Genomic DNA, 20,398 nt, shown 5'->3' on the forward strand with positions numbered 1-20,398 from the left:
ACTACTCCCAGGTCCTTCTCTGCCAGGCAGCTTTCTAACCACACATCTCCCAGCCTGTAGCGTTGTTTGGGGTTGTTGTGCCCCAGGTGCAGGACCCGGCACTTGGCCTTGTTGAACTTCATACCGTTGGCCTCAGCCCATTGGCCTTGTTGAACTTCATACCGTTGGCCTCAGCCCATCGGTCCAGCCTATCCAGATCCTCCTGCAGAGCCTTCCTACCCTCGATACCCAATTCTTCATAGAGTGGCCTCCTACCCAATTCTTTATAAATTCTGAATTTCTGTGTGAAAAGTGATGTGAAAAGTGAAGGCCTGAACAAGATGAGACTATCAAGTCTCAAACAGATACCATCTCATTCTATGTAAAAGCAGGTGGTATCTTTCTTAGCAACCACCCTGTCAATCAAAACACCTTGCATGGGGGCTTGAAAATGGAATCTTGCCTGTCTAAGAAGACAAAAGTAGAAGTTTATCTTCAGGGAACCACTGTTGCAAAGGACAAACCAAGAAAACATCATGTGAAAGCTGAAAAAGGACACAATCGCAGAGTACTCCTTCTCAACAGGACTGCTCAGCAGTACTAGAATGAAATGGATCTAGGCCAGCCCTATAGAAATGTAAAAGCGAGGATGACCTTTGTGTATGCTGAAAAGAAGGAAAGTTCTCTGGTTTTCAGTAATAATGTGTCTGCACTCTCACAGAGTAGAAGTGCATGTGAAACATAATAACATCTTTTTCTGGATTTCACAAAGAAGAAACGGAAACAGTAGAATCATAAAGTGTTCCCAGTTCCAAACTACAGTTTTCTCAGAATACATTAACAACATTTTGACTTTCAAAGTTAAATTTACTTACAAAGTACTGGTAAATCTCCTACAGTAAAAGCTCCTTCAATTATTTTTCTGTCACACACCTCCATACCCGCATGATGATAAGCCACACCATACATTAAAAGATCTGATAATGAAATAATTATGTCCATTATTTGACTAAGTTTACTCAGGCAAATTTTCATTCACAAAGTAGAGAAGTGGTAGGTTATATTTACCTCTGAGCTTAGAATCTTTTAATGAATTTGCAGACCTCTGTAATCTACACAACAAAGAAAAAAAGTGCTTCAGAATTGCAAAGCAGATTTCACTAATGTTGGCAGAATATGCACAGAAGAGTGCATTTAAAATACTAAGATAGAGCTTCACATGAAACAATACACAATTATGCCTTTTAAGCTTTTGAGATGTATTTCGTGACATGTACATTTATTTTACATACTTTCTCATAGTCCTAGTGCATTTGTGCTTTTTAAAGATGTTCTTAGTTTATAACTACATGTTAGCCTATCAGAAGGATATAATCTTAAAATAAGTTTTTACCTATACATTCTTTGGATACTTATTACCACCACCTTTCCTAAAGCAAACATACTGACTCTCTAGAAGAGCCACTGCACCCTTTCCAGCCCAGTCATCTTTCCAAGTTATAACATACAATCTAGCTCTGAACTGGATGCAGAAGGTAAATCAGACATAAATACTGCTGGCAGAAATGCAAGTGAGAAACAGGGAAAGCAACAGAGACATATAGAGACATTCCTCTGCTAGAAACAGTAATAGGCCAACAGCTCCACATATTTCACAAGTTTACTAGAACACGTAAATACTTAATAAAAACTTCAATATAAAAATACCTTTGTTTCTGTTCTATACTTAATAGAAATTTGGCATCTTTTGAAAGAACAGAAGCGGCCTGCTGTACTCCTTTTCTTGTGGCACAAAACTGTAAGTAAGAAAATAGTTTTTTCTGAATCAACACTTTTCAGTAAGAAAATTATAAATGAGATTAAAAAAAGATGTTGTACCACAAGTGCTGGTTTTTGTTCAGAGTATGTTTGTATAACACTCGCTATCTTGTAGTTAAGAGTTAAGTCAAATTTGAATTCTGTCTGATTATCGCTGCAAGGAAAGCCAAGAACAATTTTGCGTAGCTTCACTGGTCGCTGATCCTCATCTATTTTCAGACATACAGCAGGCATCTTACCATCTGAAAGCCATTCTGCAATCTTTAAAAAAGAAGAAACAAAATTTAAATTTAAATAGTAATTTTCTGCTTTTAATCATGCTCTGCTCTAACTGCATTATACGGTAATTTACTTACCTTTTGTCACCTATAAACTATTAACACATTTCACATACTTTTATCATGAAAACCAATGGAAGTTCTACTTTCTACTGAATCATTTTCATTTGGATTGAAATCTCAAGTCCATTTAGATTTATATTAAAGACAAAAATCACAGAAATCTGAAACAGAAGCATAGCCCTACTTAGTTGATAGTTTTCTATGGTTGAAGGTCATTTATTAATTTAACATCAACCACACAGCTGCCATTATCTGACAGCTTCAAAATGACAACTTTGGTATCTATTGATATTTATTTAGAACTCTACTTACTTTTTAAAAATAAAACTATATTAATTAAAATACTATTAAAATAAAACTCTTACATCTTCAGCATTTGGGATTGTTGCTGACACAGCTACAAATCTCAAGGGAGGAACGACATCATGATTCTCTGAAAGACGCCAAAGAGAAGACTGAATAGTCCTCATCCGACTGACTACAACTTCTAATGTTGCACCACGGCTTTCATCCTTTATAACATGCACCTATTAGGAATTTTAAAACATTTGCAAAATATTTCTTGAGTTATACTCTATACATGTGTTAAATAAGTGTTTTATTTTCTAACAGGTTTCCTTTTATCTTCAGGAACAAAAACAGCATATAAAAATCATTAAGTTTCTTGCCTCATCAATGAGAAACAGTCGTACAAGTTGAACTATAGAGTTGTCTCTCCACCTTCTAGTCATGCTATCCCATTTTTCCTACAAGATAAAAAAAGAGAGGAGGAGAAAAATATTTAAAAGGCTAGCATATGTCAGAGGTAGAGGACATGCATGCATAACTAAACTTTAATAAATCTTTAAATTAAAACAGTTAAGTTATATCTAGCAAATGCCATGTATGTTTCATTTGACACATTGTTATATGCTGTTTATATGAACCAGAAGCATGCACAACTGTTTGTAGGCAAGTACAAAGATCATAAAATTGTTCTCCTAATCAGTACTCATTACAAAAAAAAAAAAAAAAAAAAAAAAACATCAGATGTGACAGCATACAATCAGACCACTAATGTCTGCTTATTCTATTGGATTTTTGTTTTGTTTTTAGGAATTTGGACTGAAACCTACAGGTGTAGTGATAATAATGTGAGCACGATGTATTTCAAATAAATCATCCATCACTGTATCTCCCGTCAGTTCCTTACAGTTGAGTCCTATAGGTCCAAATTTTTCTTTCCAGTCATCAAAACGCTGACTGCATAGAGCTTTTATTGGAGCCACTAAAAACAACACACAATGATCAGTTACATCATGAACACCAAAACTTCAACTGTATTGCTAAAAATGCTAAATGCAGATGTCTTCTTGCATTTAATTCTTCAATCTTCAGCTTTGCTCCCCAAACCATAACATTCATAATTGGATGGTTATCCTATCCCTTGTGTATAGATCAATTTTGAGCTTTGGGCCACAGTTCTTCCCTATGAGCAATTTGAAACAGAACCCTTTAATTAAGGTTTTTTATTCCCTCTCTTAATCCTGATTTTTCCTTCAGTCCCATATGGAAACAATAAGCACTCAGCTATCAAAAGGTTTTCTCACAGACATAAGAAACCACAGGAAATATATATTTTTTAATGAAAGATCATACAAAGACCAACCTTTTTCCTATTTAGAATATGAGCGTTCTGTATTCAAAGACAAAGAGGGGTTATAAATGAGAAACCAATCACTAGCAGGTGACAGAATACTAGGAGAAACAAAAAACTATCTAAACCACATGTACAGTTAAGTGTAATCAGTGTCATACCAGCTAACATGGGAGGTAGCAGCTCGGATGCTGGTCCTGATTAACAGACTCCTAAAACAATCTATTTTATTTTTTTTTCCCTGGCCTATAGATACATACTATTCTTGTGCAGATGGAGGTTAATTTCTAGAAGACAGAAGACATTCTCTACAAGGGTTGATACTAGCAACACATAAAAGTCTATACTGGATAGGTAATCTATAGCAAAAATGCAGTAATTTACGTAAAAAAAAAAAAAAAAAAAAGTGATCTACCAGTGATCTGAAAACAGCAGTAATAAAATAGATCTTGTAGTTATGGCTACTTAGAGCCACTGGAATATGATCCATTTCTGTTGTCAGCTGACAACTGATCCACAAGATGAAGAGATCTGAAGAACCAGTTTCTGCTACAGAAAGAGGTGTAAAACCTCGTAAGATTGGCAGTGGCCCATACAGAAGCAGAAATCACTAGCTCCAGAAAACTGATGAAGCTAGCAGCAAGTAGCTCATAAAACTGCAAGAGTAATCTTCTGCTAGCAATGAGGCAGAATGCAAGAAACTAGTAATTGTTCCCTAAAATTCAGCCACCAATCCTTAGCACATGTTAAAGCTACTGGTTATGAACTCTAATTTACAGAACTAACACAAGCTAATTCACATACATTGGGCCACAGACAAACTGGCTACTGGATAATCCTCCAGCAGTACATACTCTGATTAACACCTCCCTTCCAATATTCACAAAAACAGGCACATCTTGTTCTTCTTCTTGTACTACCAGGGAAGGTCAGCAGATCTAATTCCACCAGCAGATAAATACTTCCTTACTGAAAATTCTTACCAGCCAATTAGCATCACTTCTACCAATGCAATTAAAAGTCTTAGAGCACACTGAAGTGCTTCACCTTGCTATGCTCAGAGAAACTACAGTATGTCTGTTTATAAAAAAATGTCTTTACAATACACAGTAAACTCTGTGTCAACACCAGCATTATTGTAAAGATTTGAACTCGCTGAAATTAAAAAAATAAAGACTACAAACAAAGTTGAAACATTTGTAAAATAAAGATTAAACATTAACAGCAAGACTAACAAATATATCACTGTATGAATTAACTAACACTGGCACAAAACCACCCATCTCATCTGCTTTACATGGTATGAATGTAGTTCTCCAGGAAGAAGTGTAATGGTCTACAGATGTGACTACCTTCAAGTATTTTTATTAGCTTCTATACAGATCAATTAAAACTCATGAAGACCATGGCTCTGTTGCCTTTGAAGCAGTGGACAGAAAGCAACAGCATGAAACCTTGCCAGATAAGCAAATGTTGGAAAAAATTGTTCTTTTATCAGAGCAACTGATAGGTACACAAAAGATACTGCTTCAGCTCAGGATCTGACAAGAATTTTGTTTAGTTTCCTTTGTCTCCTTCTCTTTTTTTCAGGTATATCTTGCCTTCTCAGAGGACAAACTCTTTACAATATTTTTATTTGTCTAGGCAGTGGTGACCACTACAATTATACAGTGCTGTTACGTAAGTAGTTTCAGTATTATTAAAACACTCGATCCAGATCTCCGTGCTTACAGAATGACATTTTCTACTGCTGTCATCAAAATGATTAAAGTTGCATAATACTTACTGTAAACAATTTTAATATTTAACCAAGGCATTGGGGCTTCCATAAGTAATCTGGTAATAGCTAGTTCAAACATTACAGTTTTTCCAGAGCCAGTTGGAGCACAAATCACAAAATTTCTATCCGTGTAAAGAAGCTAGGAAAGAACGGCATAGAAGTAAATAAAACGCAGCTATCCATACATTCCAAAAACATTGTCTAGGTGAAAAAGACACAAAATACATGGATAGCTGGTAGTTCTTTAATTCATTTTTGTATTAGATGTGGACATCAAATTACAGCAAGAACGTCTTTTGCTATGCAACTGTCATGGAAATGTAAATGAGTGACTAAACAATTGTTTGCAAGAATTACCATTGTTCTTTATCTACAGTTCCATTTCTTCAACGTTCACACACATACAGACAAAAAATCAATGATATATGAATATGAAATCTTCGCTGATTTTTGCTAAATAATCATTTGTAACATTCACTGTGTATAAAACAGAGAAATTCTAACAAGCTGAATCTTTCAAGCTTGACCAATAAAAAAGGTATGACCATTATCTTATCAATGATGACTTTTCTTTCCAACTACGTCTCTTATATGTGATAGGCAAACCTTGTCCTTCCTTGTACTTTGCAAACAAGTTTATATGTAGAAGTACTAAACCATAAGCCACTCAATTTTTTCCCCAAAATGATTGCCCTGACAACTCCGTTCCTAGAATAACAGGAAACCACTGCTGTAAGCAAAATTTACTGTTGTTATAGTTACTAAAAAAAAAAAAAAAAAAAGTAATGCAAGAATATTTTACAGGCCAATATGATGTATAATCCTCACTGACAAGACTCTGATTTCCCCTCTCTCTGCAAAACCTCTAACACAATCTTCCTCAAATTGGTTGCTTTCAAAATAAGTTTGGGGTTTTAAAGAAAAAGTATAGTTGATAATTAGAAAGGATGGACAAATACCACTTTTCCAAAAAAACATCCTTCTCTAAAGATCTGCTTAATTTTCCTTTGAATATATCTGTATGTGTAAGCATATGTGTAATTCACAACTTCACACAAATGCATTTGAGAAACACATTTTAAGAAGTTATTCTCTTCTCTCTGCTTTGCACAATTCTGCTCACCTATTCCAGGAAGAGACTTGAAATATATTGTACTTTTCTAACCCCTTTTAAGTTCTAAAGTTTCATTTATGTTTACACGATATATTTATCTACAAAGTACTACTTGCAGCTGATGCAAACATTTCATACTTACATCATCCAAAGCTTTAGATTGTGCATAGTTAAAATATGGAAACTCCTTAAAAATACTTCTAAATTGGGTCGCTTGAGAGCATTAAGGAAGTTAAAACAATTGAGTGAACATTATAAAATTTCTTTTAGATCTGTGAAATGCATGCCTATCTCGCAATTTAAATGCAAATTTAAAAAGCACGCCACAAACTTTAACTGATACAAGCTTGTCAAAAAAATACCAGAAAGTAACTTATTAAATGATTTAATATTGTCATTCGATTCTTGGTGTGCCAAATATTCCACTTCATGGAAAACAAAACAAAACAAAACAAATCACTCCCTATTTGAGAGGTCTCAGGACTATACCATGAATTGAGAACCTTCTCCCTGGAATAAATTTCATGGAACAGCATACAATTATGACATGTGAAAGCATCTGAAGGAGCAAGCAGAGCACTGCTGTTATCTGAAGTGCCAACTGCCACATTATATTTGTAATATAACACATTAATCAGCCTAATATTGTTTACCCAGTTATAACAGTACTAAAGAAATTCACCAACAATCTCTTAATGTTGATAGTGCTATTAAAGGTATTTTCAACTGCTAATATTGTGTATTTTCCAGACAAAAGCATTTTTATCTAAAATACAAGTAAGAGGAAAGATTGTTTCCTTACGATCCAAACAAATGAGCTGATCCTTGTTTGGACTTGCACTGAAGCCACACAAGCAGACTAATCGCAACGATCCGATTGGGCTGTGGATGCAAAGACAGTCAGACACACCACCAACAGTAACAAAAACATTGAACTGCTGAGGCCTTAAAAAGATGTTATATTCATTTTAAAAGACTCAAAAAAATAAAAAAGAAAAAAAGAAAAAAAGGAGTAATACAAAAAATAATGAAATAAAACCAGAAAAAGATAAAGGTGAGCAAGGATTTTTTTAAAAAGGCTTCTCTAAAATTATCCCTCTAAATAAATGACCCATTATCAAAAAGAGGAACTTTAACTACCTGCAATTGGCAACATCAGAGCAACTGAGTACTTACTTGTTTTGGAAATTATGTCAATTTTTAGCAAACTAAAAATTTTACATTTTACATTTTAAAAATAAGTAATTTTGAGGATAAAATGTACATGTTTGAAATAAGAGTAAGTTTGCTTGGCAGAGAATGATCTATTTATAAGTTGTTCTATTTTCATTCTAGCTTTGGAGGTCCCAGGCATGAATTCCCATTCGACTCCCAGCATTACGTTACCATTGAAAACTATTACAGTATAATGCATGAGTTCCTATGGCTACAAACTAACCACTATAATTTTGTAAATGTAGAATCATTGTAATAAATTCAATAAATCAGACAGAGCAAATAAAAGGATACGGATTTCTGTAACAGCCCTCAACATTTCCAAATTTCTTCCTGTATTTCCTAAAAGAAATTAAAGTAGTTATGTTTATAAAAATAGATTTCATTGTTCTCAACTAATATCCATGAAAAATATCTTCCTAACTCTAAGCTGTGCATTCTGTGAGGAGATACAAGGCTGCAGCAAAACAGAGGTGATAAAGGAGCTGATAGGACAGGGAGGATATAGGCTTGTTATTTGAAAGGACCATGTTGGTGGCCCTTTGTTGAACTCACTCCAGTTTCAGAATGTCTTGCTTGTACCAGAGGCCCAAAATGCCTCTTAATGCAGTACCTAGACATCTGAGAAGTGTAGCAAAAGTTATACAAACTGAACACAGTTCTTAAGGTGCAGCTTTACCAGAGCTGAATAGACCAGGACACTGTCAGCTTTCATTACTGCTGGGGCACGCTGCTAGCTCACATTTGTTTCGTTTGCCAGGCCCCAGGCACTTTTCTGCCTGAATTTCTAAAAAAAAAAAGTATTCTGTCACTTCATCAAAATTCTCACCACTTTCCTCCATTTTTCCTATTTATTCGAGAAAGGTACAAGTGTGAGCAACATGACTAGTAAACAATCCCTTTTTAATGAAGATGAGACTATTCACTGTATCGAGGGACCAGGCTGCTCCTTTTCAAATTGTTTAGGAATAGACTCAGAGCGACACTCAAAAAGGTCCAAGACTTAGCGGTTTGGAAAATGTAACTCTTCTTCATAAATTGTTTACACAGCACATATTAAGCAACAACACATTTAAGTTCCTTAGAACTGTAATATTATTTATCTATATTTAATCAATTACCTTAATTTGAGCTGGCAGGAAAAGGTTCTTCACTCTTTACCTCGATCAGTGGACTATTTTTTTTAACAGAGCAGTAACAATTACCTGTCATATCCAGACTCCTTGAAGCACTAGGAAGTGATTTTATTTGAAATCCAATTTTAGATGCAATGTTCCCATCATTTACCCTATGTAGGGTAAAATCTGAGTCTGTAGTTATTGGAGTATGATGATTTATTTTCCACACATCTTCTTTTCTCACTTCTGTCATGTTTTCACTTGTATTAAGGTAAGTATCAACTTGTTTCATATCCACTGAGCTATCTTTAAATTCTGTATTTTTATACATACAATCAGACAGTTTAAATAAGCTGCAAAAGATGCAGGATATTTATTACTTTGTTGTATGCTACATAGTTTCTCTAGTTTTTGAAAAATATACATATTTATACAAGAAACACAACCAGTAAGATACAATCATAAGGAAAGTTTGGAAATAATTTTAGTTGATCTGACACTCTTCTACCCAAAGAAGACTCCTTTTAATACACATTTTAACTTTACTTTCATTCCGGGGGGGGGGGGCGGGGGGAACATCCCTGTCCAGATGGGCTCTGACTCCCAATAGTAGATAACTGTCAATCACTGCATAATTAAAAACAATAGAGACATACAAGTTCTGAAGACCAAGAAGAGCTGTGCATAGAAGAGAATTTAATCTGTAAAACCTCATCTTTCAGGCAGCACTGAAATCACATTGAGAACTGCTCAAGGTATTCCTGGTTGGCTGACCTCTGCTCTGAAAAGCACATTATCTCAGTCTTCTTGCTTTTTATCAAATACATAAAGAACTCCAAATGGTATTTTGAAGAACCTCTATTATTTATCAATTTATTAAAAATTTATATGTATATATATATATATAAATCTCATCCTTACCTTTCTTGTAAAAGAGGGTGAACTCAGGAGAAATTTATTACAGTACTACAATATTGACAAAAGCAAACAGCTTTTTTCCTTACGCTGAAAAGACTTAGTGTCTGGAGCCCTGTTAAAGTACTGAAGGATCAAAACATCTGCATTTGACAAATACACCTAAAACAATAATACAATTCTGACAGTTGATGATTTATCAGAATTGACTAGAAGCATACCTTTGCTTTAATGTTGAATGGACACTCTCATCATCACCATTTTCTGGAAAATTAATTAAGATTTTACTCTGTGAAAAATTTGCATCAGGTTGCTGACAAATCCCTGTTCCTCTTTTATACTTATCTTGGTCAGGAGAGAGAAACAATGAAACCATTTTAAGACTTTCATGCTGAAAATTTATTTTCTCTCTTTCTCCTACACTTAGTTGGAGCATTTCTTTTTCAGAGACTATGCCAAAATGAACAGATGCTGGAGATTTATGATTTACATCCTCAGTGTTACTCCTGTGTTGTTGTACAAACTTCTGGTGCTTTATCCCTCCTATGATAGACAATAAATTATTATTTCTATTAATATTCACTCACATTCCTATACATATTCATTTCATTAAACATCTTCCACACAGATTCGTTGTAGCCAAGTTCACATACATTACCTGAATTTATTCTCATCTTATTGCAAGAACTTTATATTTTATGACCAATGCTGACAAATGCAATACATATCTTGTCAACTAAAAAGTTATAAAAATAGGATCACTTTCTCTGTTAATTACACAAAGTAATGGAGCAAAGCTATTCCTCAGAACTACACAGTAGATTAAAATTACTTCTAGACAACAATCACAATTCCTAATGAAGTCAGTGACAGTCAGTTTCAGTCATCTTAGTTACTGATCGTGATTTGTAGGGTTAGTTCTGAGTAGGATCAGTGTCCTGATCTGACTAGCCATACAACCAAGAGGCAACAGCAGAAATGAGCAATTGGAAGCAGCTGTATTAAACAGCCTTCACTTAAATTTGCTAATCTTTTAATCATATTCTTACAGTTCAGAGTATGTATAAAATTCATTAAGAAAATTTCAGATCATCACCATCCTCTGTTAATTTCAGTGTTATATGTCTAGAAACTTAAAATAACAGTGGCCTGTTTGGTGCTTTCCACAAACCTCAAAAAGCTTACTTGAATAAGTAGTTCTTGATGGGATTTGCTCTTGCATATAGTAAGAAAAAAAAAACACAACTCTATTTTAATAATATAATACCTAAATAGAGAATATCATAAATCAGCACAGCAGCTAAGAAATGCGAAAATCTAGTTGACAGTGATAAAGCAATGACATGCTTAAAAAAAATTCCTTAAGGTGATTATGAATATTTAGATGGATGGCATACTGCACTTAGCAGCAATGAATGACCACCTCCAAATTTTGCCTATTGAACAGCAATTTAGAGGGAGGGAGAAGGAAGTTAGGTCCACATAGACTCTCTGTGTCTTGATGGGAAACAGGTCATCAGGTGCACATGCTGCACTATGTGCTTGCAGTCGCTTCTCATCTTTCCATGAATCATCACAACACAGTGGAATAGCCAAAATTTTGACCATACTGCATATGCTGCCCACTTCTGCACAGTGACCTTGTAGCCTTAAAATGCCCAAAGAGGATGGCTAATATTCCAAACCTTTTCTATGAACAAGATCATCACTCTGAACTAAAATATATTATTTGTCTATATTCACATACCTAGAATACTTTGTATTTCACAGCATTAAAATAAAGAGGAGGAATTATCTATCAAGCTAATTATTTGTCAAGTCATGCAGAAAGAACTTCATATATTTTACCCATATGATTGCTGGCTGTGTTTTTTTCCAGCTCCCTCTGCAACTCCTCTGCTGCTGGAATTTCAGCAATAACTGGAGCAGGTGCGATATACCAAATGCTCGACTCTTCTTTTTCTAGATCTCTCTCTCTAACATTAAAATGCAAGGTACAATCATTTTTTAAGACCCTCCACATCTAGCTTAAAATTATTAGTCATAAACAACCTACTGTTTCTCCTGTTTTTTTTTTGTTTGTTTGTTTTATAAAAGGCTTTTTAATTAGTGTGATTTTTAATCACAGTAAATTTAAGATGCAAAACTTCTGCTATTCCATATTTCTTATAGCCAGAAGATATACCTGCATTATTCAAACCTCAGTACACTTATATATATATATATTATAATATATATATTTCAAAATATGGGTTGGGAACTAGGAAACTTCTAGCCCCAAATTTCTATTAAGAGACAGAAAAGGGAAAAGAAATCAACAACAAGAAAAAAAAGTTGAAAAATGATTCACAGTCTGGAAATATTTGGGAAACAATTATATATATTTAACAGTAAAGATTTACCTTTTTTTTGCATCTGGTCTTTCATAAAATAAATTATCCAATGAAAAGACCATGTCAGACGAGTTGAACATTTTTAGATCAAATATGAAGTCTTTTAATCTGTAAAAGACAGCACAAAAAACTGAAAATGAAATGCCTAGAATTGGACCTGTATAAAGAACATAAAGCTCATTAGCGATACAAGTGCCAATATTTATTTTCTAGATTTATTTTTGCTTTTAGGGCTCTTGACTGTACCCTTAATGACGCTTCATAAAGAGAATCTCTCTCATGATAAAATATGGATGCTATTAACTATGACCAAAAAATCCTTTAGGACAGCACTGTAAAAAAAACTATATATTACCATGATATGTCAGGAGTGAAAAAATGCATAATACTGAAGATTCAGATAGAGATGGTGTTAAATTACATCATTTCTAAGAATAATGTTGAAATTTGTTTAAGCATCTGCAGACTATATTTTCTTTCCTCAAATTGTTTCCATTTTGATGGAAAAAAACACCATTTGTTTTGGGATTAGATTCTGTCATTTTTACAAAATAAATAAATGGTTCTATTATCTAAAAAAAATAATAATCTGAATTTACAAGCAAATCAGACTGTTCTTTTAATCCTTTATGCAAACCTGGATAATTGGACTATGGGCCCAACTTCTTAATGTTAATGGAGGATTCTGAAACATCAGAACCAGAGATCACTGGTTTTAAACATACACAGTAATAAAAGTATTATTAATTTAGCACTAACTCTAGGCATTAGGTGTGTTTGCTTTATGTGGTTGCATTGAGGAGTTCCATAGCTCTTAATTTTGCTTAAGGATGGATTAAAAAATCAAAGTTCTTACTAAAAGAATGCCACAGAAAGGATCTTTGAATCAAAATCTTAGGTTCACTGAAATAAATAGTAAAATACTAAATCAAGTTCAACATTTCAAAAATCCCAATAAATGAAGAATCCAGTGATAAATAAACCTACAACAAACCTATATTCCTTACCTATAGAGATAAAGACAACACATTTTTTTTGCTCCAGCATTTAATTAGTAACATGAAAAAAAAATCTTTTAGAGTGCGTGCAAATAGAATTCAGGTTTGCTTAATTACTGTATCCTGTCACTTGTGAATCAATTTTTTAAAAATATTTTTCTTCCACAGAGCTGTAAAACTTCAAACATTCCATAGAAATGTTTCAAATTTAAAACAGAAAACATTTCACAATATGAGCAGAATATACAGCATATAATCAGAACTGTGACTACACAGTGAGGAAGAATGATACTAGAACTTCAAACAACAACAAAAAAAGTCAATACCCCCTTTACAGTCCCTGTCAGAGCAAGTTTGTAACACTTCTGCATATCTCTGCCATTCCCCAACACCAGACTGCCATTTTTCCCAACTCTACCAGCAAAGTGGATTCGAGCAGCACCATTATTAGAAAACACACTAATCTAACAAAGCTGGTTAATCCTGCCACCATTCTATTGCACACTTTAAATGCCTGTAATCTAAATCTAATGGTTGGGGTATCAGTAGTAGCAGCAGAAAGCATACATCAGTCCCATCAAGTTGCAGCGACTCAGGCAGTCATTATCTGTGTGAAGGGCCACTGAAGAATTAACAACCGCTTCACCAGCTCTAAGGAGCAGTAAACACTGCACACCAGCGTGAAATGGTTTTCATACCTCAAGTAGAGAATCTGTGGACTATTGTTACACAACATCATTTACATATTTTGTCTTTATGCTTTCCACCCTCAAGCAGTCTTTGTTATTCATGATATTTCAACTCCTGGAACCTTCAGGCCCCCACTTTGTACAAATATTCTTTGACTGACTTCACTAATTCCAATTGTTTTATGGCTTAAATGAAAATGATACAACATGCCATGGTCATCCCAAGAGACTGAAAAATCCTGGTTTAACACTCCTTTATGCAGTTTTATATTTGTCCATAGGCTGTTAATTAGGACAATCCCCTCAGAATCCGAACCAAGCAACTTGTTAAGTCTCTGGCTTTTCTACATGGAAAAAAAAAAAAGTCACTAATAACATTTTTTCATACAATTTTTCATATACACAGTTTGATAGCACAGGGAAAACACATACTCAAGATAGCAGAATGAGATATGCAGGTGTTTGCAGGAACAGCACCAAATACTAATTAACAAATAGATATTTGTCAGCCCCTGTAAGGGAAGACCTCTCATGCATCTCCTTTAAGAAACAGCTTACTATGGGCGCGTGGGGTTTCCTTACTTTCAAACTTCCCTCCTATTACCCAGCCCTCTCCTCAGACCACTACGTTCACCTCAGCCTACTCTCTAGGAGGCGCCAAGTGAAGGTCTCAACGTCCAGGGACACCGACCCAAACGAACCGCAACCGCTCGCTCCCAGCCGTGGACCAAGCGCCCAGGAGGGGCAGAGGTCATCCCCCCTCACTGTATTCCGAAGGCCTCAGTCACGCTCCCTCTCCCCAGGACGGAGAACCTGCCAGAGCGCAGCTCGGCACCCCGCACAAAATGGCGGCAGTTCAGGGGCCAAAGCCTGGCTGCTCAGCTCGCTCCAGCTCTCAGAGACCTCGCACGCCGCGTCCCCTCGGGCCTCCAGCGGGGCGGGCAGCGGCAGTACCCGCCCGGCCGTATGCCAGCACCGCCCCGGGGAAGGCTGCCGTCTAGGTCCTGCTGCAGCCCCCCACGGGCCGGCAGCGGACGGCTCCTCTCAGCCGCGGCGGGGGGGGCTGCGGTTTCCCGCTGGCACGAAATGGCGGGCCCTGGGTGCGCTCCACGAGGACTGCCCGCGTTCTGAGGCGCAGCCCGACCGGTACACCATGCAATACCCACGGTCACAAACGTGTAACCAATGGCACAGGAAGAGGCTAAATTCTCCTTAAAACGGGAAAAATAATAATAATAATAATAATAAATGTGGGAACGCTGCTGGTGCCAGATTTAGGGCTTGTCCAAAGACGGATTTATCTGGAATTATTCTCTCATCGAGAAGTCCTTACTCACTCTTACCATGGTATAAATTATAATAGCGGCTGATTTCTGCACCATATGACTACATTATCAAAAGGATTCCTACAGGCTACAGAAATGAATAAATAAACTGAAAATGTTGATCCTTGAAATATTTTCTAGTGGATTTCCAAAACCCATTCATATACGTTCTTGCTGCTGCAGCTGAACTAGATCAACAAAAGTGCCTCAAACAACTTACATGAATTGAAACAGTATCATGTAAAGTATTTGTAAAATGCAGAAGTAGGTTGCTATTGTTTTTCCACAGAAATACTGCAATTTACAATTCTGGACTTGCCTTTAGAACATAGCTTTTGAACTAGTAAATTTAAAATAAATTGCAGAACTGTCTCAGAAAGACTAAAGTTTAATCTGGTTCAAAGCTTCATGACATTCAACAAATACTATAGAGGCAGCTACTGTAAATATGTATTTCCTCATACATAAATAGATGAAAAGGAGACATAAGATTTTCTCAAATATTGATTTTACCATAAATATTTTTTACTTAATCAACTTTTTGTTTTTCTTTCTTAAAAATATTAATTTATAACTTGCCATTTCAAATTCTTAGACATTGTATGTTTACATAGCAGAAGTATATTCTCTAATACAATGCAAGCCCAGGTCAACTAAAAGTGTGCAGGAAAGGTTATATTCATTTTTACAGTTCTGTGAATATGAGTTTTTCCTTTATTATTAGTTATTACCTATTATTTAATTCATATCAATACTGTGTCATGTTACAATATGCCAAAATTTACACCACATGTTTAGATGCTTTAATCCACCTCCCCATCTAATTACTGGGCAGAGAGCCAAGGGTAAAAAGCACTTCATTCCTACTTCTAACACAACAAGATCTTGGCCAGCACAGAATAAAAATAAAAATAATAATAATAATAAAATATTTTTTTTAAAAAAAAAGATAAACAGCTTAGAATACAATCAGGATTGCTAATGAACCCATTGTATGAGATTAAATTCTAAAGCCACCAATATTATTCACTAATTTAAATAAAAATGGATAAAATTTTGAGGACAACTCATTTTATGCTTATAATAAATTCTGAAACCAGAAAGCATTTTTACTTCTTACAATTAGAGAACGCCTTCTTCAATTCTGGCCTGAGGCAAGTTTCCATCTTATTTCACAACATCTGCTTTTAGCTGACCAGACTTTAAAGTTTAAAGTGATAATACAAACAGTTCGTTTTTTAAAGCTATTTTTTCTTCAATTCCCTTCCCTAGGTGACATCTCCCTCAACACACACACACAAATCACATAAAATATATAGCAAAGCAGTCTCTCAACAGCTCTGAGACAATTTAATTTTTGATTTCCCCCAAGCCTAACATCTGATCTGCCATATGTTTTGAGTCTTTCCAGCTCATAGAGATCACATACTAAGCCATAAAACTCTGTGTTCTGGACCAACACAACTAGAAAATCAAGAACACCAGACATTGGTCAGTGATCTGTACGATAACAGAATAATTCTCATACTTACTAGATATAAATGTTAGAAGCTTCAGTTTTCTCCAGAACTTACAAATTAAGCAAATCAGCTATGAACAAATTAAATGCAGAAAAGCATCAAGATATAAGTAGGATGACAATTGTCATTGTCATCTCTTAGTTTCCTTTGTTCAGCTTTATACACAATTTCAGAGATGTGACAACAAAGCACTGGTCTCTAAAATATGCCCTAACCCATAACTGAAATCACTGTGAAGTATTAGGAGGTCTTAAAATCACAGGAAAGCCTTTAACTGTATTATTTTTTACTGTATGCTTGAGATTGTGGCGATGATTCATTTATTAAAGAAAGTATAGTAAGATTCACAAATGTAAAAAAAATATTTGCAGTTACAACCTTTTTTTTAGTCACAACCAGGAGATAAAAAGCACAAACTAGATTGCCTAGATGAGGAAAAAGCAGAGGTGAATTTCTTCCATTTTGTCTCATTGACTTGCACTTACAAACTTGGTCCTGACATCGCACTCTTGCAAAAACCTAAACATGTGAATAACTTGACTCATGGAAGCTGAAGTTACTCATGCACATAAGTGTTTGCAAGATTGGGTCTTAAGAGCTAAATGCAGCTTTCCCTGGAAGCTGGCAATACTGCTCTGCATGTCAGCCAGAGGGGATCTCCCAGACTGATACAAGGCATCGCTCCCCTGGGTCCCAGCAAGCAGGCTAGTGCTGTGCCGCTAACATATGCTTCCATGGAAAGTGTAGTTCTTGAACTCTCATTTTTATGTGGCTAAATAAAATATATTTAACGCCCTGTTTTTCATGATGAAAATGTTCTTTTCTGTACTTCTTTACTTTTGTTTCCCTTTTTCAGTTTCTTATCCATACATTTTGTCTTTTCAGACATGAACTCCTCCTACTGAACATGTCAGACTAGCCACCAAGGACCAGTTCCATTATGTATAGTATTTGCATCTTACTTCAAATTAACAAAAGAAGCACATTCCACATTTACAGCTCCGTCCTGAACAAATCTCATCATGTACAAACACGTTATTTTATGTCACTTAGAAAGATTAGCAATTTTGCACATAGACAGAAGAGGTGATATGAAGTGTAGATTTTACAGTTCACATAGCTGATACTTTTTAACTTTTATATATTTAATTCATAGGTATGATTGATAAAATGAGATTTACACAGAATAAAATGAAATGATTAATGCTGTGGTGATATTTGTTTCTTCGTAGTATACTTGCTAGGAGGCAAGTCATTTCTGTTTCCCTTTAAAGTAGAACATACAGAATGTCCAACTGATACAGTGTAGGTGGAGTCAGCTTTTGTATAAATGAAAAAATAAACCTGAAAATTATATGTGCAACCGCTGTTTTGGAAAGTGACTACTATTTTCATCTTGTCAGTTCCAACAATGTGTCTTTTTTAAAGGGTGGAAGGGAATTATCATTTCTAAAACTAGATTGATTTTGTTGTAGTCTGATCTTAATAGAAGCAAAAGGTATAACAAAACTCTTAATTTATTAGCTTTTTGCTCTAAATTATTATGGATCAACAAAATATACTATTATGCAATGGCTAACATCTGGATTCCAGGTTCTGTGACAGTTTGTTCACTTTGACAAGATTTCCTGCCACTATAATTATTTGGTTTGGATTCAAAACTGCAATACTATCACTGAGAAAAAATTCCAATACTATCTATCGTTGAATGATTCAGAAGACCTAATACATTTATAGAATTCTTCTTTTTTTTAACTGTATTATTAAATCGACAGATTTTTTCCTATAATAATTTTTCATTTGTAAAAGAATATAAACAGTTGTAATAAAAATTAATGTAATGAATACTCCCAGTTCTGCAGCAAGTTTTGTGCAGGAACAGTTTTGTGCAGGAAATTTTATCAAGCTAGTTCCTTGGAGAAAATACAGTCTTTTTTGCCCATGTATTGAAGTAATAGGCACTGTTTATGAATTTCATTTCATGCACAGTTTCAGTAATAATAATAATAAAAAAAGGCCACACTCAGAGTAGTTTTCATAGGTCACCCTGAATCACTGGATACAGAGTAATTTTTCAAATTATGTCCAAAGTGCTCATCTTCAAAATCCTCACTTCTACAAATATTTCTTAATAATACTTACAGAACAGCTGATTCTGATCTTGTATTGTAGCTGAAAGCCTGCTAACTTACTGCTGCTCAATAAACCGCCAAAAATATATGTCTTATGGAAAGAAGAGGTCCACAAAACAAGTCAGGAAATGTCATTCTCAGGAAATTAGATCTTTCTCATCTTAGAAAAGCTTCTTATACAGAAATCTTAACATCACAGAGATATTTGTCAACATTCAAAGGACAACAAAATTAGCGAGTTTTGAAAATATGAGTCTGATATAGGATGAATTTTTAGAATATATTTCGTTTTACACATAGCACTTATTCACCAAAAGAGTTCATGTCTACTGAGATTTTTTATTTTTATTTTTGGTATACAATGGCTTGAGGAGTAGACTAAAGGTAAGGAGAGATCAATTCTTTCTGTGACACTGTGGCCACTTAGCATCTATATGTCTGATTCTTCCTTATTAAAATTTATGTTCTTGATTCTGTATCTATTTGATTTTCTTTAGAAAAAAAAAAAAAAAAAATAGCTACTGTTCTCTTTGAGATGCTTATCCACACACCATTGTCTTCAGAAAATAAACACCAATGCAAAGATTTCTAGAAAAGCTATTCCTATTCACTTTCTTACTTCCCTGATCATTACTAAGCTTATTTTGATTAATGTGGAATAAAGGTCCTGAAACACACAAAATGTGTTTAAAGCAGCAGCATGATCAATATGTAAGGATAATTGGGTCCAGACAGTATGGTTAACAGCTTGATATAGTCAGGTCTAAGACACACAGTATTCTAGAGATAATTCTGGTTGTTTTTAACCATCTTTCCTAAGATGACAGTCTGCTTACTCAGTTATTTCTAATAATCATCAGTACTATAGCTATGCTGTGCATTTTATGTTAAACAACAACAATATGCCAATTAAATTTCTGCAGACTATGTCATCAGAACACGCTACAGATCCTTAGCTTTTTCAAAATAGGCCCGTGTATACAGATTTTGTTTGATCTCTGGTTCATGTCAGCCTGGTTTTGAAACATACCGTACCTAGAAGAAATTTCTTTATGATACGTTAGTTACCAAGAATGTAATCTGTACTGATACAGTGAAAAAGAGTTCATGCAGTGATCTTTCTTCAGAAATCTTTCTTCAGAAATAAAATTTACTCTTCTTGGACCATAGTGAAAAGCATACATTCCTCAAAGTCTGCATTTTCTTCCACATTTATTAACTTTTATGAACATAAATAACATTGTCTTGAGCCTTATGACTCTAAATTTAATAACTAGATGCTTGCTAATGTAATAGTATTTGCCAGTAACATCATAAAAAGGTTGAATGCAAAACTGTCCAGTATACAGCTATCAATGTGTAGTCTACTCCTGAGCAGAGCTCCAGGACATTCTAATGCAAGTAATAAACAATAGGAAGTGCAAG

The 20,398-nt window shown here is 34.9% G+C and overlaps 1 protein-coding gene across 1 annotated transcript in view; it reads right to left on the bottom strand.

Annotated features, from left to right (window-relative positions):
• The window catches only part of HFM1 (helicase for meiosis 1), a 40,545-nt gene extending 25,317 nt beyond the window's left edge, over positions 1–15,228 (bottom strand). The window contains exons 1-15 of the mRNA XM_035332776.1: positions 14,951–15,228; positions 12,319–12,417; positions 11,765–11,892; positions 10,138–10,459; positions 9,089–9,354; positions 8,178–8,225; positions 6,811–6,881; positions 5,561–5,693; positions 3,254–3,405; positions 2,807–2,884; positions 2,504–2,665; positions 1,858–2,058; positions 1,687–1,775; positions 1,048–1,091; positions 855–956 (exon numbers count right to left, since the gene is read on the bottom strand). Coding sequence (XP_035188667.1) covers positions 855–956; positions 1,048–1,091; positions 1,687–1,775; positions 1,858–2,058; positions 2,504–2,665; positions 2,807–2,884; positions 3,254–3,405; positions 5,561–5,693; positions 6,811–6,881; positions 8,178–8,225; positions 9,089–9,354; positions 10,138–10,459; positions 11,765–11,892; positions 12,319–12,389 — 1,867 coding nt within the window. The 5' untranslated portion in view covers positions 12,390–12,417; positions 14,951–15,228. The remainder of the gene's footprint in view (positions 1–854; positions 957–1,047; positions 1,092–1,686; positions 1,776–1,857; positions 2,059–2,503; positions 2,666–2,806; positions 2,885–3,253; positions 3,406–5,560; positions 5,694–6,810; positions 6,882–8,177; positions 8,226–9,088; positions 9,355–10,137; positions 10,460–11,764; positions 11,893–12,318; positions 12,418–14,950) is intronic.
• Positions 15,229–20,398: the final 5,170 nt, after the last annotated feature.

The sequence above is a fragment of the Oxyura jamaicensis genome, chromosome 8, assembly GCF_011077185.1.
Source record: "Oxyura jamaicensis isolate SHBP4307 breed ruddy duck chromosome 8, BPBGC_Ojam_1.0, whole genome shotgun sequence".
NCBI classification, from domain to species: Eukaryota; Metazoa; Chordata; class Aves; order Anseriformes; family Anatidae; genus Oxyura; species Oxyura jamaicensis.